Below are 27,870 nucleotides of genomic sequence, written 5' to 3'. Positions count from 1 at the left end.
TAAGGAAATACATTCTTTATTATGCTTGTTTCACAGCTCACAAACAGTATCTCAACAGCTTTTAATCATGAACAAAAAATAAGGTAGCAGTTCTGTTCATTCCATATTCCTTTCAAATAATTGTAGAAGAAAAAGGTAAACTCACAGAAGCCATTCCTCTTTTCCACCCACGCATTCAGCTGCTAACTCACAAACCAACAATATTTACACAGATGTTTAAAGAATTATTGCATTGATAAGCTTAAGGGAAAGATGGAGCAGGAAGGGAACTCAAAAAAGTCTAACTAATGTTGAGGAGGATTAGAGAAAAGAGGTGGTAACTAACATTTAGAAACTGTTACTTTCACATAAAGTGAGAGCTCTTAGTCAAAGGGTGTGACCTACCTCAACTCTCCCAACACATATGGATGCTTTCACACAGTTTTGAAATGAAAGTGGTCTAAATCATGGAAAAGCCAGAATGATTTAATGCTTTAATTATCCTTTGGATGCCACTGAAAATAAATAAATAAAATGAGTCGTATAAAGGTGAACACTTTTTTAAGTCATGCAGAGCTCTGGGTCAGATTGCCTTCTTAGTTTACAGGTTATCTATGACCCAACACAGGGCTGAGCATATCATCTTTGTTTGCTGTGCTTTTATCTTTACCAAAAGAGCTGCTGTTCAAAATATCATGCATTGCAGGATACTTGGTGGGTCATTAGGATATATTTCAAACGTCTCGAAATAGATGTAGATACATTTCACACAAAACGTCAACATTATCATCTATGTCATTATTATGATGATGGATGCAATCAATTTTGTTACAATGCCCCCTTTCAGATCTGTAATAATTCTGCCCTTTGCCATCTGGATTTTCAGCTGAAGTAAGCTTCATGAATCATAATAGGTGCCCAGTTTTGTTAATGTGTGGGTGAGATAGATTGCTTATTTTTTTACCTAGAAACTAAATGACTGAGTGAGCTTTAACAGGAGTTAGCAGCACTGGAGCTAATGTAGTGTTCCAGCCAGAATGTTATCAGAAGATGTGTTATTGTACTGACTCTTGAGCTCTCACCTCTTTAAAGAACGTGTGTGAGAGGCCTAGTGGGGAGCCTGGTGTGGTGTAATTTCTTTAGATCAGCCAGTAAAGTTAACTTTTCATTTTACTGTTTCCACGCAGTTTCTTTTGAGTCATTACTGGAGAGTTTTGTTTATGTGTTTTCTTTAAAAGGTAGAGAGTCCACCTCAGTCCATGATTCATTAGAATTATTATGTTGGAAAAAATGCATAGCAGTACAGAATGAGACATGTGGTATATACTGCTAATACTATACTTTTAATGATGGGTTACAAGAAAATACAGTACTAGTTTTGTTCAGTGAGCATAAGTATAAAATGGAGAGATAAAGCTGCACTAATAGACGACTTTTGATTTTACATTGCAGGGTTTTGCTGAATAAAATATAGACTTCTCAGAATACTGTACACATAGTTTAAATTATCAGTAAATTTTAAGGAAGCTGATAAGTTTTTCCCTACGTTTACATATTGTGTGAGAATGCGTTGTGTACTGTTCGTTATGGCATGTGCATTGTTATCAGAGGCCTGGAGGTGGCAGTATTACACATTCTAGGAAGGCAGTTTTCTGTCTCTGAAGCATGAGTACCCTCATTTACATTGACGTCTAGGGCATGAAGCACAAGCTGTACATTAATAGCACTGCATGTTAACTACATGTTTGATTGAAGCAGTTTTTACAATGCACACATTGCATCAGATACTGCACTAAGTATCATTGTATATGATTCAACACCCAGAGTTGTCCTTCAGCAACTTTTGGTCACATTCAGGTACCTGCCATACTATAACAGTTCTGGTGAAGTGGTCAAGTCACTTGTTTCTGTGATAAACAGTGCTTTTAGACTTTAACAATTGTACTTCTGACAGGACACTGGTGAGTAATGTAACGTTTTGCAGAATGGTCTGTCTGTCCTTCAGTAAAGCATGTAGCTGCATAGTTTTGAACAGTTCCGTGTTCAAGGCAGTTAGGATCCGATAATATGCACTTTTATATAGTTTTAAAATATTTCTCAAACATAATTTTCTACAATATATTTTTAAATTTCTGATGTGGATTAAAAACAACATTGAAGTAAAATTGTGAACTCATAAAACAGAACCAATAACAGGTATATGTCTGTTTAAGGGTTAAATGGTAGCTCTTCTCCCCTTGTTGGCAGCCGGGTTAGTAGGATAAACTGCAGTTTCTGGATAAACTCAATTGATTATACCTGATGTGTCCTATTTATTAATAGACGTACTAGTGAAAAGGGCGAATTTAGATTTTCCTCATTAAACAGATCACTCTTTACCCCCAACAACATGCAGCATTGTTGCACTTTGCTTTTAGTATTCAGGTTATTCATGTTGTGCTTCAGGGACATTGCGACACTAAAATTAAGATTCGTGCCTATCCAGTACTGCAGTTTCTGAGGTCTTCTGCACAATCAACCTTTTCACATGCAGAAAAGAGAAAGGGGCAACTACAGGATAATACAAATGTGATCAGCCTACACAAGCCCCCTTTTATGATGCGTTGTGCAACTATTTTCATAACTGGAAGGTAGTGGGTTTCAAAAACAAAGTTGGAGCAAAGTTGGAGCACTCTTGCACTCTTGAGCCAAGGTACTGTACTTCACTCAGATTGCTCCAGTAAAATGTGCAGCTGTATGAATGGGCACCAAATTATGTAATGTTCAATAAATTAGACGGTAAAATAATGTGTATAGCCAGGCTGGATTTCAACTCTCTCACTACAAATGAGGGCTTCTGTCGATAGTGCTATTTCAGCTTTTTCAAGTGAAGGAGAGCTTTCAGATTTCCTTCGGAAAAGCCTAGAGAGTTAATATCTTTATTGTCACTGAGGATAGTGACTCCACCGGTTTCAAGAGTACACCACATTGCACTCAGTAGAAAGCAGCTTTCTGACAAGGAGGTTATTACGACGTGAACATGTAAGAGCACAGAGACTGTTACATCAGTATCAATTATCTTGAGGGTGATTTTCATTCCCCTTCTTACCAGAATTGTGTTAAACAATGTAGAGTATTTACATAACAGGGCACAGAATATGCTGAATTAAATTCAGCGCAAACACATGTTCCTAATGAAGGATTCTATAGGGAGAATTTTTATTCCCCTCGTTTTCCAGCAGGTTGATTTCATGCCTAATGTGAGACTCAGAAAAATCCCATTTGCATTAATGAGTTTGGAAGACAAGGCCTAACTCTCAGGTCAAGATTGGGCTGTGCACCCCACACTTCAGCAAACGTCACCTCTCATCATTAATTTATCAGACGTTCCCTATTTAAGATGGATTATTATCTGTATGTTTGAGTAACATAATGTATTATAATATTTAACATTTTTGTAAATGTTAGAATTGTAAAGTACATTTTGTATGACTCACTTTCTGCAAATAAATTAATACTTCATCTTCTTTCAAACTGGGACTCAAGGTTTCAGTATTAAGATGTTAATGTTCTCTCAATTGTTATCGAAAACGTTTTTTTTTCAACTTAACATCCCAGCACGTCTCTATTTATTTTTTTTAAAACCTTAGGTCCTAAAAGGTAGCCATTTCAAACTATGTAGCATAACAGCTTTAACATTCTATTCCTTATATTAAACAATGCACATACCCAAAGAGGTGATGTCTCAGTAAAGATAAATCACTTCATTTGTTTTTTTTTTCTCAGCATCTGTTAATACTTAATTCATTTAGCTTTGTTGTGGGAAGCTAATCTATTTGTTTAGAATTTCATACTATTAGGTGAGAATATGGCAGGGGCTTCCAATAACTATCCACTATTTCTGTGCAATTATAGCTAATGAATCTCTGAGCTTGCAGCCAAGCTTTAGTTTAGATTCCCTGTGAATTGCTTTGTAAATAGTGTTTAATATCCCTTCCTCTCAGTATATTTGTAGATACTGTAAATGCCATTTACTCCAATCTTGCGTTTGAGGGTGTTGTCAGTGCCAAATTTTCAGCAATGTTGTACTGCCTAAATCTACAGTACATTTAATATTATTCCATCTTTATTATACTTCTCAGTGCTTTTGTGCTTGATTTAGTGCTCATGAAGTGAAGAGAGATTGGTCTGTTGTCTGGCTACTGTGCTCTTTATTGCTGTCATGTGCTGACAAAATCCTTTTGTGTCCTCTCTCTGCCATTTTCGATTTTTTTGTTAATCAACATGATAAAATATGTAATACTGTAAATCTAAATCCTTGTTTTAAAAGGGGGCAGGGGCTTGCTGTTGAGCTTTTGAAAATCAAATCGAAGAAATATCAACCAAAAGATTTATTTTTAAAGCAATCAATGCTGCAGCGTAGAAAAGAAAGCAAGCTGTATGTAAAAGCATGTTCCCTATGCACACTTTCCATTGCTGATATAGGAAACTATATATAGGTTGGTCCAACACCTACATCTGATTGTCTGCTTCAACAACAACTAAAAAAGAATTATTCCACAGAAGAGAAAAATTGTTAACCTTAGTTTATCGTAAAAATGCAGAGGAAACATGGTAATACTGGTTACTGAAAAAAATGTACTTGTCAAAAATGTCAAAATAGGATTTATCCAACTAAGAGCTACAAACATTGATGCTGCAAATGTGTGCTGTCATCTTCAACCAAAGCTGTCACAGTTCCTGCTTAGTAGCTTAGCATTTCCAGGTCCCTGTGACAGTAGAACTGGTAGTTATGGGTTTTCAGTATGCGTGATTGGCTTTAGAATATCCAGCTATGCTCACCAGATAATGTGGCTCACATCCTTCCAGAAGTCTGTAAAGTGGGCTGCGAACTCCTTTCGGGAAAAAAGAAATTGTGGATATAAATAGTTCTAATACACACAACAAAACATTCCCTTAACTGGATTCAGCTACAGATTCGTCTTCTTAAAGGATTCTAGCCACTCCTAAACACAATCACACAGATAAAACATTGGCCAAACAGAATAAAAAAACACAGTCATGGTAAAGGACAGAGAGGTTAATACAACACATCATATCATATATAGAGAGAGATTTAGATATTGTTAAAATAAAAGAAAAAAGAAGGGTATGAAACATATAATCCTGTTAAAATTATTGTTTTTCTTCAACCGTTGGAAATGATCAGAAGTTGGTTTCTATTCGCTAAGAAACAAAAATGAATCACTGTAAACACCTGGGTGAGAGTTGTGGCCAAGATATATCCACACAGATTTTATATCAGAAGAAGCAGGAAAAGGTCACTCAGTGTCTCAGGTCTTTTGAAATTCCAAGTTCCCTTCCGAGGGTAGAAACCAAAGAGGAGCAGGGAAGCGAAAGAGCCAAAGTCCTCGGATTAAAGTGCTTGTGCGCTCACTCGCGGGCTGATCACAGAAGAAGGACTCCTCGGAAATGAATGGACTCATTTACAGCATAGCAAGAGCGAATGCAGAACGGCAGGTCTCAGGGCTTCTGTTGCAGCAGCCAGATGCTTTCATTTCACTGACGCTGGAGTTACAGACTCCTTTGCCCTTTCATACTGTACTGTACATGTCCTAACTGGACCCAAGCCAGTAACTGAGGAGGAGTCTGAACTCTTTATCTCCTATCTTGAGAAAAGATAGGAACAACAACAAAAAAAACGGAAAGCGCAAAGGTGGGTGCAGAGGAGGGTTAAAAGTAAACCTCTCTTTTCCTCCACGGGGATGTTAACAAAAGAAGGAGAAAGAGACAAAATGGTAGAAAACCAAAACAATTGAGGTGCTCTGTCCCCCACCGCCATCCCATCTATCCGCCACCCTGTGTCTCTTCTCTTGCTGGCTAAGCCACTGAGGAAATCTGCTTGTCTTCCGGGTCGCCTTCTCCATCCCCGTCCCCCATGAGTGGCTGCCTCTTCTTCAGCTCCCGCTGGTACTTGGCCATCAGGGATGCGTAGATGCAGCCGTAGGCAGCTGCCACCACCATCATTATACAGACGATCCCGCACACCACCCCGGCGATGATGACGGTGCCGATGGCTCGCCGCACACTGACGGGGCGGTACCGCTGCCGCATGCATTCAGGGATAGGTATCACAGCCGGGGTAGGGAGATTCTCAGAGGGCTGAGCAACGGGCACAGCCCCTCTGCTGCATGGGGCCCCACCACCACCGCTAGCCCCCCCTGACACGGAGCCATTCTCATCTTCCAGGTGCAGGCAGTAGTTGAACATTTCAACCGGGACAGTGCGGATGTCACGACCTCGCAGGTCCTTGGGGAGGGTGCAGTCCACAGCATCAATCTTCCCGCCTGGGTGCAATATGAAAGAAACACAAAGGAAACAAAAGGGTTGATAAGTTAAGAAGTTGTAATTAATGTTCAATACGTTGATAGAAAAAAATAATGTTAAATAAAAACCTAATATTAATATACCCTGCATAAGACCTCGTTTAACATACTGTATCAATAGCAGTGCTTCGGAAAGACCAGTATGATTCTCAGTCTTTAAATAATGTAATGCATGGAAGTTTTTTAGCCAGAGGAGACTATGACAGGATTTGATTCAGCTGTCGAAAATCAAAAATGATTTGAAAAACTCAGTCCAGGGAACTACCTAATCCTCGGCATTAGATTAGAGACCCAGGAACACAATTAGAATTTTGTTCCTCGCTGATATTTGTGTGTGGTATGTGTGAAGAATTCCTTTACTCCTTTGCCAGCTGACTCAGTTTCTTTCATTTCTTCCTACAGAGTGCTGAATAATCAATAGACAGTCTCATGGCTTGTCTTCAATTGTAGTCGTTATTCATCTCAGTCTAATTTAAACTACCTCCCAAAACATGCAATCCAAATAATCGAATCATTTTCTTACTTCTTTTTTCCTGTATCCTTCTCTGTGCTTTCTGTAAGAATACAAGAGGTATTGGAAGATCATTTGTGTTCATTTGGTGAATCGACTTCCACATCATCCTTTCATCACTCACCTCAGGAGAAATACTGTCTCTGAAATTGCTTGACGGCTTCGGTTTTGTGAGAGTTTGCAGCCAGACAGATACTGAAAGCTCTTAATTGACTTTTCTGACTAAAGGAGTGTGTTCATTGATTGATGGTTGAATGAGGGGTTGTGCAGGCAAACCAAGTGATCATTTTCTCAAGTTTAGCTAGTCAGTCTGAACTGAAGGCTAAGAACTGTGAAATATCTTTCTGTAACAGATCATACAGAACACAGTCTGAGCACAATTCTACATTGCCTTGATATTGTCAATCAGTTGAGTTCAGCCATTAGTGGTACCCCTGTCTGTGTTTCTATGAAAGGGCACCTAAAGTGAAGATAAACACACTTACAGTACAACTGAAGTACCTTGCAATAAAGATAGCAGATGCAACAGATACCAATAAAGGAGGCAGACGCAAAGGATACCAAAATCTGTTTAGCCTCACTGAGACAGGTCAAGCAGATCCATTTTTGCTGCTATGAGAGGTCAAGAGTGGAGTTACCGGACTCCAGAAGTACTAGAGGAGACAAAGGCATATTCTTGTTTAAAAAAATGGATACAAAGGAAGTAACCTGATTCCAAAATTAAATCAATCATTGCCATTCCCAAAACAGGCATAAAAGGATGTACTTACGATGCATGTATTTATTGTACAAAATGCCTGAAGTTATGTTTCGTTACGTACAGTAAGCATTCGATACAGTAGGTATAAAATGTGCAGCCATACTTTTTCTCTTCTGAAGGAACTGGTACCACTACTTTTGAAGAACGTTTTGTGAAAGTTATAGTATATTAAACTGAAAAGGATTTAACTGATTGTTTAAGGGGAAATAAATGGAAAATTAATTAAAATCAGGAGAATCAGTTTGGCAGGGTATCTAGCCTTTCAGCATTTTTCAGAATGTTTCAAGACGGTTTAAACCCAGACAAAATGTTTTGAGTCCCAAGAATGACTCAAGACTGAGTGCCATATTTAAGAAACACAGGCTGCCTAAATGAGATGCAAATCTGTTATAAATAGAATGCATGAATATGTACGTACACATGCACATACACAGTCCATGCTCAAAGAAAACAGCTGAACAGCCTCAACTCCAATTATCATTTCTGAACACACTCTGACAGTAACACCAGAGGCCAAGAGAGAGTGGAAGCAGTTTGTGCACCAGGGAGCACACAGTCACGTTGCTGAGGATGACACACTAAGGTCCTTCAGCAGTAGCCTGGAACCACTTTAGGGTCACAGCACCTCTGCAGGCAGGACCTAAATTTGGCAGGCAGTGTAAACAGCTTTTGTCGGAAAACTAAATGAAAGGAGCACCTTGACAGTTTTTAACATGCGACAATCTAGGGTTTCTAGTGATATATTTTTTTTAATTTGCTTTCCAGCCTTCAAAAAACAGATTGCAGAGTAAATGTACAACATCAGGGGCTAATTAAGAGAGGAAGAAAATGTTCCATCATGCCCTTCACGATCTGTGGTGGTAATAAAGTGCCTCAGGCAAAACAGTACAAATTACAGGTTTGGGATATAGATCTATCATGTGTGTAGCTAGCTCACCTTCACCAACAAACAGCAAATTACTAATTACAAATTTTAAATAATACAGTATTTTGAGGGACACTGGAGGGACACTTCCTGTTCCAAAGGTTCAGACACGTGGCGATAACATGGGTTTTTTGTTGCTATTGGGGGTCCTTCCCCTCCACATGCACTGGAGTTTGGACACTAATGCCCTATTGAAAGTTTCCTCATTTTGCTTGCTGCCGCTACTTACCTCTGTAAAGCAGCCACTCAATCCAGTGCTTGAAGTCCCTCAGGTTGCAGTCACACTCCCAGGGGTTGCCGCCGAGCTGCAGGAACTGCAGGCTGACCAGGGGCTCAAAAGCGGCTCTCTCCAAGGCATGAAGCCGGTTGTTGGCCAGGGAGAGCCACACCACCTCCCTCAGCTCGTCCAAGAGACCAATGGGCACCTGGGAGATACCGTTGATGGACAGGTCGAGCTGCCGCAACCGCGGAAGACTCTGGAAGAGGTCTTTGTCCAGCACAGTGAGGCTATTGTTGCGCAGCACAAGCTCCGACAGGTTGCCCAGTTCCCTGAAGAGGGCGGGAGGCAAGTTGTCAAGGAAGTTGTTGGACAGGTCAAGGCTCTCCAGGGAGCTGAGGTTGGAGAAGGCTCCGGGGGGCAGCGCGCTCAGCTTGTTGTTGAAGAGGAGGAGGCTCTTGGTGTTGAGAGGCAGGTTGGCTGGGAGGGAGAGCAGCCCGTTGTCGCTGCAGTCCACCTCACTGTTATTACAGCGGCATGGCTCAGGACAGCAGCACACCGTCTCTGCTAGGCAACAAAGAATCCCCAGAAGGCAGAAGAGCACTGCACAAACAGAACAATGTAGAGAAAGGGAATGAGAATACAGTGGCGCAGCTTCCTCTGTCTGCACTGAAACAGGCAGAGAAAGCCCCTGATAACACAGCCTTAATCAGCAATGATGGGTTTGTGTTAATAAGAATAATAAGCTTTGATGCATTAATTACCCGGGAAACAAGAAGGTAAAGCTACTCACATCACTCTGAGAAACACAGGATTAAATTTATTTCTTATACAGGTGTAATTCCTAAGGACATTTGTGCATTTATGCAATAAATAGGGAGACATTTTCTGTCTCTTTTTGTATATGTTTGCATATCTTATAATTAAAAAATGAAATGGTCACATCTCTGTCAAGGGAGGCTTTCGATGTATCCTATTAACAATGCCCGTTTAAACATGAAATATTTAAAAAAGTACATAAATGATTCAAAATATAATTTCCAGTAAACACATTGGTTTAGAGCTGGGATTCTGAGTTCTGATTCTCAGATCCTGCATGTCTCCTTAAGTTATACATAGATCCTCACCCGGGAGAAAAGTGTTAAATTGATCCAATTAAGTTTCAACAGAAGTAATTCTTCTCTTCTTCACAGCCTTAATTTCTTGACAACTTAAAGATATTAAGTTGCAAAACCGTACAAGTAGCTGTTCCTTATAACCAAAATATAATAACATAATATTAGTGAGTATCAAGAACTGATCTCGATTAATGAAATAACATAATAATAGAATGTTTATTAGTCAGATTATTTCTAAGCATTTCACAAAAGCTGGCTGATTTTAAAGTTTTGTACTTCCAGGCATCCATCTTCCAACCGCTTGATTTAATACAGGGCTGCACTGGAGCCCCAGAATAACCTAGTGAGCAGCAGGTGCCAGGCAGAATACACCCTGGATGGGATCCCAGTGCACCACTGAAACAGACACACACACTCGAACCAGGGCCAATTCTCGCAGAAGCCCATTAGCCTACCAGTATGTCTTTGGACTGTAGGAGGAAGTCAGAGCATCCAGAGGAAACCAAGGTGAACACAGGGAGAACATACTGTCCAAATCCACACAGATACAGTATTGTTTTCCTTTTTTAAAATAACTAATTACTAAGAAAGTAGTAGTAATAATAATAATAGTAATAATAATAATGCAGTGGTGAGCACACACTATAAAATAATCACAACCTGTAGTCTAGATCTGGGGGTGTCTGAGTCGTGACTGTCAAGCACACAGGAGGGGGAGGTAGCGGAGAGCTGCCAGAGTTTCTGGGAGCTTTGGCAAGCACCACGCATTACTGTGCTCTCCACCAAATGAGTGGGCTTCTAATGGAGCTGCCTGGTCAGCCACCCTCCACCTGGGCCTCCCATGCAGTGCAACGTGCAAAGGAGAAATCAGCAGAAGAAACTAAATGCCAGTTTGCAGAAATGACAATTGCTGTGTGATTCTCCACACCGCAGGGCTTTGGCTGGGCTCTCAAGGGCCATCGATTCAGCACGTGTTCTAAACCTCTTCCGATTATTTCATTCTTAAAATATGAGGGTTCACATTGGTAGAGATGAGCTGTCATTGAACTGGTCAGTGTTTTAAAGATTTCTGGAATAACACTTTGATTGTATGGAGCTGGATGTCCAGGATGGGGGAATCTCTTCTATGCCTCTCCTCTCTTTTTCCAAACAAAAAAAAAGCTGACTGTTGTGATGTTATGTGAGCAGCCAAGAAAATCGGAGTTACCTTTTATAAAAGAAGGGGACTGCATAGTGGGGTGGCTGTGAGCACCATTTCGTGATCCAGAGTTTAATTAAAGCTTCAGATGTCTGTCTGTGTGGGGTTACAGATCTCTCAGCAGGTGCCTGGGGTTTGATTTGGTACCCTGGTTTCCTCTCATCTTCAAAAGATATGCTAGGCTAGATATGATTTTTTTTCTAAATTGTCCCTATTTCTATGGCCCTGTAATACTTTGCTGTCCTGGCCAGGGGAGAAGATCTCAGTTCTACCATTTATCCTAAGAACATATATTCTCATGTGCTTCAACCCTTTTCAGTTTATGTAGCTTTCGCATAATGGATGGTTAGATAAAGAATTATATCTGGGCTGTTTTTAGAATGTGCTAAGAAAACAAAATAATCCCTTCACACATCTATTTTCTGACCACCCATACTGGCTTGCAAGGAAGCCCAAGCCTGTCAAAACACAATCACAGTTTCTTACTGTTATATTCTCACCTCACAACCCATCACTTTCATTTACCGCTTATCCAATTCAGGGTCACAGCCTGGCCTGGATCCCATCCCAGAAAGCAATGGATGGAAGACAGGATACATCCTGGACAGGACGCCAGTCCATCACAGACAATACACAAGCACACACTCACGCCATGGCCTGTTTTTACAACTGCACAATTTAGGCCAATTAACCTATCAGTATGTCTTTGGATTGGGGGAAGAAACTGGAGCACCCCAAGGTAGCCCACATGCCTATGGGGAGAACATGCAGACTCCACAAAGACACCCCAAACCCTGTGAGGCAGCAATGATAACCAGTACCCCAGCATGCCACCCAAAATAATATCAAATAAAACCATTATTTTGCTGATCAACAGACAAACAGTTTAAAATAACTAACCCATAAATAACTACAAAAATCATTAACCCGGCAATGAGTACACAAACCCTTAATGGACACTCAAAATGGACAACAGAAATATAACGTAACAATACTGTAACTATAGTGTCATAAAGTGCATCCTTTATTATTTTTATGTATTTAAAGTGCCATGAATTATTTTTCATTTAAACAAGCTGTGTTTTTTACTGAAGCAATCTGAATGAAGTACCTTGTCCAAGGAATAAGAACAGTGCAAGCCAGATCTGAACCCCAAACCTCCCACATATGAAGTTCAGAACCCAAACACACAAATCATATGCCATCTTTCAAAACTGAGAATCTTTTCACAGGGAACCTGCTCTCTGCAAAACTGTGTTAAACTGCCCCTTTCGGTCTGTTTTTCAAAAATGTATTTCTTCAGTAACATTTTTTAGTATTATTTTGCTATCCTGCAAATAGTTGTACCAAAAAATGTCTGTTGGGAGGATGATTTTAACCGTTCTTTATTTTTCCTGTATTAAAATCAAGACTTTGACACTGATATCTTTGGAGAACTCCAGGCTTCATTCCAGCTACAGACTGATATATTGCCTCTGACATAAAAGAAAAATTTTCTTTCAGAATCTTTTTTATTTTCCATTAATTTTTCTCCAAAAATCCTAAAACTTTGTGTTTCTAGGCCCAAAGTTTAAAACGTTTTATACCTGTGTCTTTTTCTTCTTATTATTTTGTAATTATAAAATAATTAAGAAAATATGAATATGCACAACATAAAATTGTGCATATCAATGCTGCTCTTTATACTTGCATACTGAACACTAAAGTATACTGAATTCACAGTAATGGGCAGCTACTGTATATATGCTTCCAATGAAAAACAGTGTCTTATTCGACAGGTTCCAGGTGACGTACTCTAACTGGCAGATGTGGTGTTTTTTCCTGTGGCTAAATCAGATCTCCAGTGTTCAGTTATACAGTAAATTTTCTGTCTTGCAGAAGACCCTCTTGGTCTACTTAATAATTATGTGTCTCAGAATGGTTTGCAGGATGGTTGATTAGCAATGCAATGGAATAACTAAGAGAGGTTCTGCTCCTTTAGCTTTCAAATTCCAGCCAGCAAGTTTCACTCATTGTTACTTCAGCGCCACCTGGTAATTTGAGCAATGGAAATTATAGACAGTTCGTATGGCATTACACTTCAACTTCGCTTCTCCTCAAAGACCCCGTCATATGAAACGCAGCCCGATGCCAGCACATCACATCATGGAATGCTTTTTTAAAAATTAAAAAGAATGACGCACAACCAGGTCAAAGTGGCTTTCCATTAGGTTGTTCGCTGAATTTTTTTCATACGGTAGGTGACACAATACTACATTACTGTAGTGAACTGAGTGAACTACAGTAACAGGCTGTGAGGTCAGTAGCGTTCAACAGAAGAAATAAGGGCTACCAGCTTCTTTTGGAAGAAGCTTTCCCTGTCTTGCTGTATACCAAAGTAATCTCCTTGGTTTTCATGCCAGTGTTTTTGGAAGATATGAAGTTTCCATTTATAATGCAGCTTTATACTGAAACAAGATAGATAAGTGCATTGCTGCTTGCTGGTTTTTCATTTATTTTGGGGGTAGGCATATCGGCTGGTACATTTTGCTCTCTGTGGGACTGTGTAATTGCTTTCAAAGTTAATCAAGAGTGTCGTGCAGTCTGATGTTTTTAACAGAGGAGAAGAGCAGACACAAAAAGACAGCAGGTAAAGTCGTTCATTGTGTTATAGAGCTCTTCAGGAAGTAAAGGCACTCAACAGAACTAGGTAAATATGTTCTTTCTTGTTCAGAGAAATAAAATTAGATTGCGCTCCTAACACTTGTTTATTGGGAATTGTACAGATCATCTCAACCATTCTCAGTTACGAGGTGGAGATTATTTAGTATATATCTAGTCATTTAATCCCCCAATAAAGTAAATAATGCCACGACTGAAACAACAAAAACACATTAAGTCATCAGCAATCTCCATTGTCAGATTGAAATCTTCAATATGTTTTCCTTGGCAGCCTTCATCACCTGCTCGCCTAGACTTTGTTCAAAGCTTTTTCACTAGCGACATTATATGTGGTGTGGAAATCACGTCAGCTTTAAAAAGTAGAATAAATCACAAGCAGTGGCTGGAGGAACTGTTTGTGTGTGTGCATGTGCTTTCTGGGGGAGGGAAGTGAGAAAGAAGATTAAAATAGATTAGACTGAAACACCCAGAAATAAGTCACTTGAGCACCAGCACTCAGATTAAAGAGCACTAATTTATGGAAATGTATCTCTCTTTTTTTTAATTATTAATGTGGTAAACAGCATACATTATTTATAACCTCACAGTGGCTTGCCTCTGTCTTTTAAGTGGAGTTTATAACAAAAGTTCGGGAGGGATGACACCAACCAAGTTCAATTGGACTCAGCTGTCAGTAATTAGCAATCGCTCCTGAAAATCCATTCCTCTCCCAAATGCTATACTGTAAACACTTATGAGATCCCTCTCTCTCTCTTGCATCCCACATCCACCCCATTTCCACCTCCTTGTCCTGTGGCCAGGAGACAAGCCCTCAGTCAAGCTGGTTAAGCCACAATCTAATTCTTGGGTGTTTGTCATTCCTCGTGAAATATACCTGTACTTGATAAAGATATCAAAGACGTACACTAGTCTGCATCCAAGGTCTTGTCGGGTAGTGGCACAAGTTTGAATGGGATGTGAAATATTTTATCAATTTTGATTTACTTTGGCTTCCTTTTAAAGTCTGACAGAGCAGTCTATTGAAACTGCCTCGCTATTTCATCATCACATCGTCACTTTCAATAACTGCTTATCCAATTCAGCCTATCCCACAAAACAATGGGCACAAGACAGGATACACTGTAGATGGGATGCCAGTCTATCACTGGGCACACACTGACACAGCCACGCACACACTCACACCAGGGCCAATTTGTACAGAAGCCAATTAACCTACCAGTTAATTGCCAGTGTTTTTTGGATGATATGAAGTTTCTAAACAGCATTATAATTAAACAAGAGAGATAAGAGGCTTGCTGGTTTTTCATTTATTTTGGAGGATAGGCATATACTGTAGGAAGGTATGTTTTGCTCTCTGTGGGACTGTGTAACTGCTTTCGATGTAAATCAAGAGTGTCGTGCACTCCCGTATGTCTTTGGACAGTAGTATGACAGTGGAGCACCCAGAGCAAACCCACGGGAACACAGGGAGAACATACAAACTCCACGCAGACAGACCTTGATATTTCTAAACTGACAATCGTTAAAGATTGTTTTGGTGTATGCAGTAGAGTTTCAAAGACTGACAATACAGTCAATCAGCAGTTATTTGGAATATATATAAAATTAATTCACCTGTTTTTTTTTGGCCAGCTCTACTGTACAATTGTGAAATGAGGGTCGCATGTGCTGTCTCCATGTATTGTAATATCAGGCCCATTTGCTATGTTCTCATGTACTGTAATGTAGATGTCACTGTTCACAGAGAAGAACTGGCTTGGACTGGAGCATTGGAGCATTTCTCACTGACAACTCAACTAGCTTACAGGTTCCAGGCAAGTGACAGAGGTCACAACTGCATTGCAATCCAACTGAAGCACAAAACACCTCAGTGGTGCTTAGCAAGATCATTTTCCCCTGCATGATGAATAATTTTGGCCTACAGGCCTAAGCCTGAACCCTTCACTGGACAAGCATGTGGAGAAGATACAAACTTTATACAGATGAATAATTATAATAATTGCTTACACGTATATAGCACTTTTCTGGACACTCAACTCAAAGCACTTTACAGGTAATGGAGACTCCCCTCCACCACCACCAATGTGCAGCATCCACCTGGATGATGCAACGGCAACCACAGTGCGCCAGAACGCTCACCACACATCAGCTCTCAGTGGGGAGGAGAGCAGAGTAATGGAGCCAATTCATAGATGGGGATTATTAGGAGGCCATTAGGAGAGGATTGGTAAGGGCCAATGGGAAATTTGGTCAGGACGCCGGGGTTACACCCCTACTCTTTTCGAGAAACGCCCTGGGATTTTTAATGATCACAGAGTGTCAGGATCTCACTTTTACGTCTCATCTGAAGGACGGCACCTGTTTACAGTATAGTGTCCCCGTCACTATACTGGGGAATTAGGGCCCACATTGACTGCTGGCCCCACTAACACCTTTTCCAGCAGCAACCTTAGTTTTTCCCAGGATTTCTCCCATCCAGGTACTGACCAGGCTCACACCTGCTTAGCTTCAGTGGGTTGCCAGTTGTGAGTTGCTGAGTGATATGGCTGCTGGCCAGATAGCACTCTAGGTCTGGAATTGAATCCAGGGTCCCAATGCTGTGTGACAGCAATGCGTACCACTGTGCTGCCCTGCCGCCCCCCTCCTAATCAATCTGATCTAATTTTTAAAAATTAAACAATTTTTTTTTTCACCTCAATTTGCAATGTACAGTAAATATACTATTGGGAAATCTCTGGTAGAATCTTTTGTTTGCCCGAGTCCCCATCTTTGTTTAACCTTATTTAACATGTATTATTTTCCACTGCCATAGTCACAGGCAGTATTCCTGTACAAATACTAAGAAAGTTTCACTTGGGGTCTTACAGAAGAGTGTATTTGTGAGAGAGGTGGAAGACTGTGGTCCATTAATGCTGGTGAAGTTAGAAAAATCTAGGCACTGTAAAACGTCTATGGCTGACAAATTGTGACTCAGCTCAGAGAGCAGCTGGAATGCACATGTGGTTGACAACTGAGGGAGTTTCCTGATGGGGTGTGTGAATAGTGGGGTGCAATGAAACTTCCCACAGAAGAGCACTCTTACTGTATGACAGGCTACAGAGTGGAGGCCCTGGAGATTTTTCTTTTTTTAACTGCTAAAAACACTCTCTTTCTGAGTGGAGCTGTGGGCTCAGATGCTTCTCACTCATATTTATCCCACTCAAAAGTCGACTCCATCTCTCCATCACCATGCAATCACTGCAAACAGAGCCGTAGCTATGGTAGCTGTTACCAGATAGGGCCCTGTTTTTTTGAAGCTAAGAAAAAGTTCAGATTTAAAAAAAATGGAAAAAACCCCATCAGACTTCATTTTTAAAACCTCTTTTCATGACAGATCATTGTGAAACTTGTAAGAATATCCCCTGTAACACTCCCACCATCACTAATACAGCAGTGACCTTATTTAAACAAGTAAAATCACCAACAAGAGCACTCTTAGTTTAGTATGTTCTGTGTAACATTAGCAGACTCAACTCCAAATATACAGTATCTGGTACAATACTTTATTCGCTGAACCACAAACTGTGTTTATCCTAATGCAAGCCAACAGAAAAAGATTACAGATGCATTAACCTGTCTGCTGTAATATTAATCAAAGAGGGTACTTACTACTGAAAATGTACAAATGTGAAGTACTATTTTTAAATCTGAGCTCTCTCACAAGAACTCATTTGTGCTTAGTCTCATCAAGTAGAAAAATACAACACAATGTCTGTTGCCCAGAATACAAACTCTCTGGGGAAGACTCATCACATACTGTATGCATGTGTATATTATTGTTGTTTTTAAGAAAGCATCGTGTTAAGAAACAAGGTGATATGTTTTTTAAAGATCTAATCTGCAGGTGGTTTCCTCTTCACCGAGTGTCCGTTCGTGAGATCTGTCCTCTTGATGAGACAGAGTGTCATTGATATTTGTAAGAATAAGTGCTAGGAGTCAAATATGTGTTGGTGATTAGCAATCACTTTCTAACGTTATCTGACAGTGAAAAAAAAAAAGTTGTCACGATCTGTCCAAGCAGGGAATGATTTCAGAGTGGGTGTGGTTGAAGAGAAAAAAAATTCCAGCTTCCTTGACTAATGAACTTGAATTTTATTACATTTCCTAAAGACATACTTTTAAAGTCCTCAAATAGCATATCAGCTTTAGAATATACAGCAGAAATATGCAGTCATCAGTACCACAGAATAAAAAAGCTCTTCACTGACATCAAAGACAGAAGAATAGATTTGTCAACTTTCACTGCATTAATAGAGTAATCTCAGAGTTTTGGCACTCCTTCAGTGATGAGGCATGTCGGTTTAAAGTCTCTGGTGCTTTGTCTTGTTCCTTACGGGGTTCTATTTATCTTGTGCGTTCAAATCTTTACTCTGAGATAGAGGGCAGGAAAGAGTAACAGCAACCACTCCTCGGTACTCACCAGGGGCGCTCAGAGTTTGCGCAGGTTTTCCCTGCTGTAGCTGAAAGGGCCCAGCTTGGTGCCCCATGTCAGATGACTATTGCTATGATGTTCTTCAACCGCAGGCCTCACATCAGTGTGGCATGACCACACTGCTGCCACCACAGGAGACAAGGTGAGAGCGCCTTTGTGGTTGACTCCGTAAAAGTCAAATGATCTTTAGTCCGGGAACAGTCCTGGAAAAAAACAACAACAGATTGTTCTGGATCGTTCAGATTTTAAACAATCATCACAAGAAGCTAGTTGTTCGGTGTTCTCAACTTCAGCAGATGTGTTTCATTTTTTTTTTCTGCAGACAGGCCTCAATATATACAGTAATGCTGTGCGTAGCTTGATATCTAATTCTGATCATGCCTTCCTCACCACCTCCGGAGGAAATGATTAAATTGACACACACTGGCAAGCAGACACTCACAGCCACACAGACAGACACGCACACAGGGCGACTGAGGCGGGCTGTACAGACTGAGGATAATTAAGGATAACTATGGGGATAACTTGGAACAATGGCGCAAAAATACCCCTTCAGCGTTTTAAATGGCATAAATAATGTATCAGTACGGGTGATAGCGGTTTGCAAAAATATTTGCACAGGCCCCTTTGAGGCAGATACCCCGCTGTCTGTTTTACAAAAGCTGTGATGAGATTTGTTTGTTGAGAGTGGCAACACAGGAGCTCTGGGCCTGCAGTGTTGTTCTCGACAGCACTTGGGGGAAGGGGAGAGCAGAGTTTGTACTGCTCGGTTTGCGATATATGGTAACAGTTCCCTGAGTCCAAGAATGCAGTTATTTAGGGGGTATTATTTCAGCATTGTCTGAGAGTTTAATTATATGATATGTTACTATTCCATGAAAGCAATGCTGCTTTTTTAATGGGGACTGGGGACATGCTTATTAGGCAGAAGAAAATAATAAGAGCTGAGAATGGAGGTGTTCATGGAACTCAGTGGTTTGCGGTACTTGGTGGGGGGAAGCAGTCGAAGGAATTTTAAGTGTCGAGTACAGAAGCAAACTGCAGTTGAGCAGGCTTATTCCTGATCCCCCACTGCCAAACAGTAAGTCAGATTTATTGTTGCCAGAGAGCACCTGCCATGCAATGTCCTGTTTTATGAAGGGTAGCCAAGCACCTCAGTGATTTGTAAGGGTAATCTGACCTATTTCCTTTTGCTTTAAGATGCTGGTTCTCCTTTCAGTGCAGCTGAAGTATACACAGCCTGATCTTTAAACATGTCACAAAAATGGCTGTTTTTATTCAGTTTTTGAGCTTTCATATGTTTTCAGTTCTGAATAAGATTCAGTTTGCACCTTCTCACTACTGCGACTGCCAATGTAAGAAACTGGCAATATGTTCAGATCTGTGACAGATGTCTCCAGACTTTGCTTTTTTTATGGATAGACCATAAACACCTACAGTAAATAACCTGGTTTTGTACAGTGTTAACCTTTCTGCTTTTTCAAACTCTATCCTGGTATTCAGAGCTTCTCAGAGCTCATTCATGAAGATAACCAGCATCAACTAGTCATTCTGAGAGTCAGCCACTGAAGATTAAGAAGTTTTTGGATTGGGAACAAAAACATTTGCTTACTTTGCAGGCTTGAGGTGTTAGGGAAATAGTCAGAAACCCCTTACACTTTCTGTAAATCCCCTTTAAAGCCCTTAAAGTTCTGTAAAGTTTCTGATGGGCTTGTTAAATTTCTGCCTTTACCCAGTTTTGGGCTGTGGTCTGCATACCACCCTACGTAATACATATCCATGGGTTCACATCAAGATGTCTAAAGAATTTGGGATCAACAAAACTAACTGAAAGACCTCTTGATGGGAAAACAGAGTGCTCTTCACAAAATCTCCCTGGACATTGATTTGAGAGCAGACAGCATGGTTGCTAAATCATATCTACGATGCAAATGTTGCCTTCATGAACAGTTTTTCCTTTACTCCATGGTGACTCTTCATCATTGAGTCCCCCTACAATCTTGGTGAGTTTCGATCTGTAACACTTCATGTGATGTGATCGCTTTAAATGAACAACAAACCTTTACCCCTGGACCTGGAAATGCAGGAAACTGAGAGGGGATCAGGGCAGAGGGTTACACTAAGTGGATTATTTTTCAATAATCCATGCAGTATTATGTTGCATGGAAACAGTCTATTTATACTGCACTTGCTGGTCAACAGAAAACGGGTATACATTGTTCTCTGGTATTGGGCATTAGTGCTTATCCCTTTCCCACTCCTGATGGGGCCTTCCGTATATGGCATCCTTTTTTGAGAGTACCTACTTAAGGTTGAAAGCATCATGTCCACCTTAAATCGTTTTCACTGAATCTCCAAAGCTCTTTTATGAAGTATCTTCTTGTTGCTCCTACTTGATTGCCAGCATCAACAGTCATGCTACCCATAGACCATCTAAATGAGCTTTTAAAGTGGTGATTAATTAGTTTTGCACATTTTGTGATCCAGAACTTTGTATATTTATCCTCTGTCAGATCATTAAGACTTTTTTGGATCTTCTCCACAAGCCAGTATCTGAGATGTGTAGTCCAAATGCTGTTGCACCATGACCTCTTACAGCCTATGACCTTGCAACTGGATATTTCAAGCAGGAAACATGACAGCCACTCTGTTGCATTCAGAAAAATTTGAATGTGTGCTCCAATCTTACTTTTGTTTAGAAACCAGTCATGCTTATCCTTAACAAAATCCTCAGAGGCTTTGTTCTCTACTTACAGACTCTTGAAGGCAAGCAAAAAGGTGGACACAATGTTTTTTTAACTCTTCTGATTTGAAAATGTTCTTTTTTTCTACTCATGTAAATCTAGCACGATTTCAGGCATAGGCACTTTGAAATGTTCTGTTAAATCATTAGGCCATAAAGCATCGTGTTGAACAACTCTTATAAAAAGAGACAGTAAAGGGATTCCATTCATTGATGCAGTATGCAACAAATGCAATGTGATTGAACAGTTACTTGTAACATGCATAGATTATTCAAAATGATGAGCATACTGTGCCATACTCTGACAGAAGTGAAAAACACTTTCTTTGATTTAAACATGCATGCACCAAAGTAAATATGTACTGTATACTGTATATTACATTTTAAAAATTGATAAGCTGATAATAATGGTACTGAAACTGCTCCTGAACAGTGGTTTGTTTATGTCATATGAATATAGAGCACACAGTACTGCCTACGTCATAAAGGCGTGACACACCTGCACAAGAAAGCAAAGGAATGGATATCTTAAAAAGTGCAGTGCTGTGCTGTAATCCACACTCCATGCAATCACAAAAACCAAAGAAACCACAGCATTGAACAAAACTGCACTTTACACTCTGTATACATATACAATTACAATACAATAGTATACATATAACATGTAGAGCCATATGTTGTCTGTTGATTTAATAAAAATCTGATAAGTTTGTTACTTATTTTTTGATAGTCCATCCTAATATTTGTTAAAGGATTTGCAGGGTGATATACAGTAGCTGCTTATCTTAAAGATCCTAACACATCAATGCAGAATATTTATACTCATACATGTTTGATGTGATTAAATAACGAACATGTGTGTGTATAAGGTTCAGGATAATTGCACCTTTCACTGCTTGCTGTGCAAAGATATTTCTTTTTTGTTACAGATGTCATTCCTTCAGCTATTCCTGTTTTCACACGCATTTAACACGTGAATAGCAACCACGTATTTGTGGCTGGCTCTGCACTGAAAAGCACATACATGCATGCATTTAGGCAGAAATTCTGCTGTGCTTGATTGGAAGAATACACTGTACTAAGGCTTGTCCTTTAATTCCAAAAAAGGCATCATTTGTTATCTGCAGTTTGAAGTTCAGCCCACACTTACAAGCAAGAGACCTTTCTGTAATTCAAGAATGTCATATAATATATTTATTCATTTAGCTTTTTTTATATTTTCATTTATTCTTTTGTTGGCTTTTTTGTGTATTTGTATACAGTAAATGATATGCAGTGAGTCAAATGCCAGTTAGATCAAGTGTCAAACTGTTTGCATGAGCCAGACTCGGGAGGAAATTATTTTGAAAAGTTATTGAATTACAAACCACAATGAGGAACAAAGAGATGGTAAGAACAAAAGCTTTGAGCTTGTTTTAATAAATAATTGACGCTCTTCATGTAGCATTCTGTCTTGCTTTGGAGGCGATATGTGCAACAGTTATGTATTTCATACAATTCACCTTGAACAGAACTCTGCTTGTCATGATGCCTTTAATATAAAATTATTACGTAACAGTCATATTCTTATACACTGAAGTTACAAATGACATGCACTCAAGGGCTTTCTAGCCTGAATATAAATGAAGATTATATTTTTCCTATCAATATTCATAGCAATTCTCAATTATTAAAAGTGTCGACAGCAGGATAGCTGCTTCTCTTTGAGCAGTCACAGATGCCCATACATCAGTACACACTTATTGTCAGTGATGCTCATTCACAGTACTTGTTCATATGTCTCATTACATCAGAAAATAAAAGCACACACCACAGCACAAATCTACCATTCAATACTGATAGAAATGCATTTTCACACAGATCCAGCCTTACTTTAGCTGATTACCAAGGACTAAAAACCATTAATCTTCATAATGCAATTTCCAGGACTGCCACTGATCACAATCAGAAAGATTGATTAATGTACTGTTAGCTTACAACAAAATCCAGAGACAGATCCTTGATTTTATTACCGTGACATTAAAAAATAATCCTGATTACCACACTTTATTGGGGGTTACCTGGAGCCTTTTATTTCAGATTTCGTTATGTGTTAACCTCTACACGACTCGTGCTTAAGTGCTAAGCAGACTAGTACAGCACTGTTGCAATGTCTGAGACTGCCATACAAATCAGTTTGGATATTATTCCCTCATTCAGGCATTCACAAACAAGCAAAAAAAATAAAACACTCACCGTATCCCATTAATTTGGTCACCAGAACTGGGAGACTTTATTTTTCCTTGTTAAAAAACATCAGGGTCTTAATGAATAAGGGAAGAAATGATCGTTTAATCCTCTCAGTTCTGTATGTATAACAGAAGACTCCAGCTTTGAAAAAATCAAGTCATTTGCAGTTTGTTAATCCTCCGAACTGTCTGTGATGAAGCTGAATTGATGAAGAAAAGGGTCTTCTCTGGAATAGCTGGTCCTAGTATCCAAGCTTTGAGCCCTGGGGAGCCTGCCACTGAAATGCCTTCTTGATGCCCAGTGTCTGTTGCAAGCCACTGTCATGTGCGTGATTCTGTATTCAATGTGCAAGCAAGCATGTGTGTCCGAAGCCTGTGTCCGTGTGTCCGTATGTGTGTGAGAGTATGTGTGTCTCCCGTCTCCCCGTGCGTCTTCTATGTGTTTTCTGTGGGTGCGTATGTGTGTGTGTGGCTTGGCTTGTTAAAGATAGTAACATTAGAGCGTGCCGCTGTTGTTTCTGCTGTCTCCTCTGGTTACACTGAGAGCATCAGCTGATACGGCTCAGGACCCCAGCAGGCGAGCAGTTCTTTTCAGAGAGGCTGGCTTTTGCTTCTCTCTCTCTCTCTCTCTCTCTCTCTCTCTCCCCCTCTTTCTCACATGGAATGACAGTACAACGTAGAAAGAGGCATTCGCTAAAATTCTGTTGGGCGGGGTCCGCGTGCGTGTTGCTCTGTGACATGTGGATTTTGCACACGCGTGTGTGTTTGGCGGGGAGGCATGATCAGCTGTTAGAGTCGAATTTGTGTTGGAATGAAGAAAAAAAAACAGAATTGTGATTGAGGCAAGGGGACAGATTTCAAGACTTTGTGAGGATTGTTAGGAACAAAAGACTGCTCATTCAGTCAAGGATTTAATTCTGCCTGCCCCACCCCCCAACAGTATGCGACTGGTAACATATTCATGATTAAACCTACAATTTGTGTGCTAAAATGAGCTGGTTGCAAGTCAGGCAGAATGTTAGCATAGAGTGTACAGAGAGTATTTTTGACAGTACAGCAATAGCATTACCAGACGATACAGGTTTGGCATGGTGCTGCTGTGCTACAGAATGAGGTGGATGAAGCTCTGTGTCCTGGAGAGAACATAATCTGTGGTATAGCACAGGGATTAGTCGGCCTTCCACAGCATTTTCCCAAACGAACTTGTACGTCATAAGCAGCCTCCAATCACAGTTAAATGTTGAAGTTACAGAGTACTTGAAATGCTGATGTATTTGAATCAACATGTCACATGTGCATGCATCGCCTGTGTTGAGAGAGAGACAATAATCAGGGTAGTCGAGGGCTGCCTGTGAACGTTTTATCCCAGTAGAGAATGTCATTTTTCTTTTTCATTTTAACTTTGAAAGAACAGCAGTTTGCTGTCTGAAAAGCAGGTGTGTCTTCAGTAGATGGTACCAGCTGCCGAGGATAATGCAGTTTAGACTGGACCTGGAACTGGAATTTCTTCTCAGCGCAATTTACTGTGTTGCTGTGAGGTCAAGCAACCACAGATCTGTGCAATTTGGTTATCTGGTTATCTTTGCTAAATGCAAACGAGTCATGATGATGTCGTGAAATGCAAACTCATTAGGGTCTGCACCCTACTAGTCTTTTCCTGCACCAGAATAGAAGCCTAAGCGAGTTTCCAGCTGCCTGAACACAGTCACAGTATTAATGTAAAACAGTGTGTTAATACGGTGAAGACTCAAATCAGCTATGTAGAGCTGTCTGGATCAATTCCTGCAGCAGTGGGTGTGCTGGTATACTTTGGTAGATGTAAATGATGTGGATGTTGTCTTGTGTGCAGTAATTTTAAAGCATTTGTCTGCATTAAGCAGAGCTGTGTGTACGCAGGAAAATGTGCTTCACCTACTGCTGACATCGAAGGCTTAAAATTACAAAACATTTTCTGTTGGAATATTCTTACTGTCTGGCTCTACAGTAACATCTAATTAATCTGTTAGACCAACATGTGAGAGTCACATATACTGTAACTCATAATATTAGAAACAAATTTTAGAATATGATGTTTTATTTACTGTTACTAAACGATCTTAGGTTAACTGGAAAAGGAATGTCTGCTTATTAAGGAACAGTAGTACTGCAATGTTAAACTTGTTTATTTGCTCTGTTTAGTTGACATAAGAATGGGCAACAGGCATTTTAGTGACAGCAGTATTGCTTTAGGATGAATAAAAAAAACACCAATAGCATCTGGTGTTCTCAGAATCATTGTCAGTCAGGGTGTCTCTGCAGGGGCTAATCTACTGTATTAATGAATGTGAGTCTGTGAGCTTGTGTGAGCTTGTGTGTCTGTGAGTATGCCGGAGTGCATCTCCAGCATCAGTGTGTGATTAGAGCAGGAGGCAGGGAGCCAGCAGCCCCTTTGATTCTGCCACCCCAGGTCTGCCTGTTTATTTTATTTAGCTGTCATTTGAATGGGACACATACAATTATAACATTAGAGCCGCAGCTGAATGACTCAGGACTCCATGCTTCGCTGAAGCACAGACTGGTTTTCCTCCATAGCATTCAGGCAGGCAGTGTTGGAAATTAATCACATGATGTCACTGGGGGTATACCTCAGAAAATATGACTTTCAGATAAGCTGCAAGCCGTTAGAGCTCGCCATTTGTCTCAATGCAATCTCAGGGTCAAAGCTGAATTTTAAAGATGTCTTGGGTGATTCATTCCTTTTACGAATAGTTCCCAGGTAAAAGCTAAGTCTAGTAGTTTAACAACAACAAATAATAATTTTAACAACATTCAGACTCCTTCCTCTATTGATCGCTATACGTATTTTAATAATAATTATAATTCCTTACACTTATACAGTGTAGCGTTTTTCTGGACACTCCACTCAAAGCACTTTACACAGGTGTAATGGGGACTCCCCTCCACCACACCCAATGTGCAGCATCCAACTGGATGATTCAACAGCATCCACAGTGCTCCAGTGCGCTCACCACACAGCAGCTATCAGGAGGAGGAGAACAGAGTGATGAAGCCAATTCATAGATGAGGATTATTAAGAGGTCATGATTGGTAAATCATTGGCTAGGACTACAGGGTTACACCCCTACTGTTTTCAAGAAAACCCTGGGATTTTTAAAGACCACAGCAAGTCAGGACCTCAGTTTAACATCTCATCCGAAGGACTGTGCCTTTTTGTAGTATAGTGTCCCTGTCAATATACAGAGGCATTAGGGCCCACCCATGCCGCAGGGTGAGTCCCCCCTGCTGGCCCCACTAACACCTCCTCCAGAAGCAACCTTAGTTTTTCTCAGGAAGTCTCCCATCTAGGTACTGACTAGGCTCACACCTGCTTAGTTTCAGAGGGTTGCCAGTTGTGAGTTGTAAGGTGATATGGCTGCTGGCGTTTTGAAGTACCAACTAGAGTTGGTTTTGGTTAGAAAATTCATTCACAGGTCGAATTCGACCCTGTGGCTTAGTCTCTCTTCTCAGGCCTTTCTACAATATAAGGCTTCCATTTCCTTTCAATGGTGTAGAAGTCAGAAGTGTGGATCCTATTCCATTTGCATTCTGACAGGGTCTTTGTGAAACTTCCAGATTGTCTTCCTTGTTCCATATCTTGTTTTCTGTGCGGTACAGTATGTCAAGCATCTTGTTTGTTTTTACAGTATATTGCTTCTCTGTCTCTGTTTCTCTGTCTATGGAATCCATGATGTCTACCACTCATGACACAATTTTCACTGTGGTTATATATTCTATAATAAGAGTAAATTTATCTATACTGACTAAAGCAAATAATAATTGAAGATAATTAAATTCCTGAAAGTAACCCAATTTATGTTATAAAAACTTTTTAACTTATGCAGTACTTAAAACCAATGGTACATATTTTTGCTGCTGTTATGTTTTTCCTTTTGGTGGAAATGTTATATTAACTAAAATTATATTTGAAGAACGTGTGCCTTTTATATCATGGCTGGCACCTCTTTAAAAGGCCCACACTTGTGCATTTTATATTTGGATCATCGATTAGTTTATTCCTTGGGAAGGAAACACAAGTGTTAACATACAACACACACTGTTGCATTAACATGCCAGTGCTCAACACAGCTTGACACAGTTGACATTTTATTTAGTTCAGTTTTGCAAAACATTTTAAAACCTTCCCTAAAAATATAAATCATATATTTTCAAACTTCAGTTCAGTTTGTACAGTATCTGCAGGTAATTGAATATCAAGCTGCTAAACTATTTTAGAGAGTCTGAGATTAATAAATTCATGACTAGTTCAGAACCCTATGTAACTCCACATCTTACTTACAAAGTACTAGAGAACTTCAACCTCACTTTGCTGTGTGATTATTAAAAATCAGTGCCAAATGCTTGAGTTGGTTTTTTTTTTGTATATACCCTTTATTCTGTTGTGTTCCAAGTAAATAAGCGAACACCCACATACTAAGTATAATGCTTTTTTGTTTTTATTTTTATTTCTACTGTTATACATTCCCTAAAGCTCCTTATACTTATGCAATACACATTTTTACACATTTGTGTTTTAGATTTTAATGCTATGGCATTTAAATTCAAACCAATTTTTTATTGCATACTGCTCCACCATGGGCCTCCTGAAAGTAGGATGTTCTAGGTAGATGAAACTCACAAACTCGACAGAAATGTAA

The 27,870-nt window shown here is 39.9% G+C and overlaps 2 protein-coding genes across 8 annotated transcripts in view; one reads left to right on the top strand and one right to left on the bottom strand.

Annotated features, from left to right (window-relative positions):
• lrtm2a (leucine rich repeat transmembrane protein 2a) lies at nucleotides 1-23,810 on the bottom strand. Its single transcript, XM_088646810.1, has 4 exons — nucleotides 23,184-23,810; nucleotides 18,194-18,408; nucleotides 8,770-9,360; nucleotides 1-6,305 (listed from the first exon to the last, which is right to left on the bottom strand). The coding sequence occupies exons 2-4, from the start codon at nucleotides 18,258-18,260 to the stop codon at nucleotides 5,839-5,841; spliced, it is 1,125 nt and encodes a 374-aa protein (XP_088502936.1). The 5' UTR covers nucleotides 18,261-18,408; nucleotides 23,184-23,810; the 3' UTR covers nucleotides 1-5,838.
• LOC148654510 (voltage-dependent calcium channel subunit alpha-2/delta-4-like) overlaps nucleotides 1-27,870 on the top strand; it is a 201,842-nt gene that overhangs the window by 89,029 nt on the left and 84,943 nt on the right. The window lies entirely within an intron of this gene.

This window comes from Lepisosteus platostomus, chromosome 9, assembly GCF_059453375.1.
Source record: "Lepisosteus platostomus isolate fLepPlt1 chromosome 9, fLepPlt1.hap1, whole genome shotgun sequence".
Lineage (NCBI taxonomy): Eukaryota > Metazoa > Chordata > Actinopteri > Semionotiformes > Lepisosteidae > Lepisosteus > Lepisosteus platostomus.
This window is presented reverse-complemented; position numbering and strand designations above follow the sequence as displayed.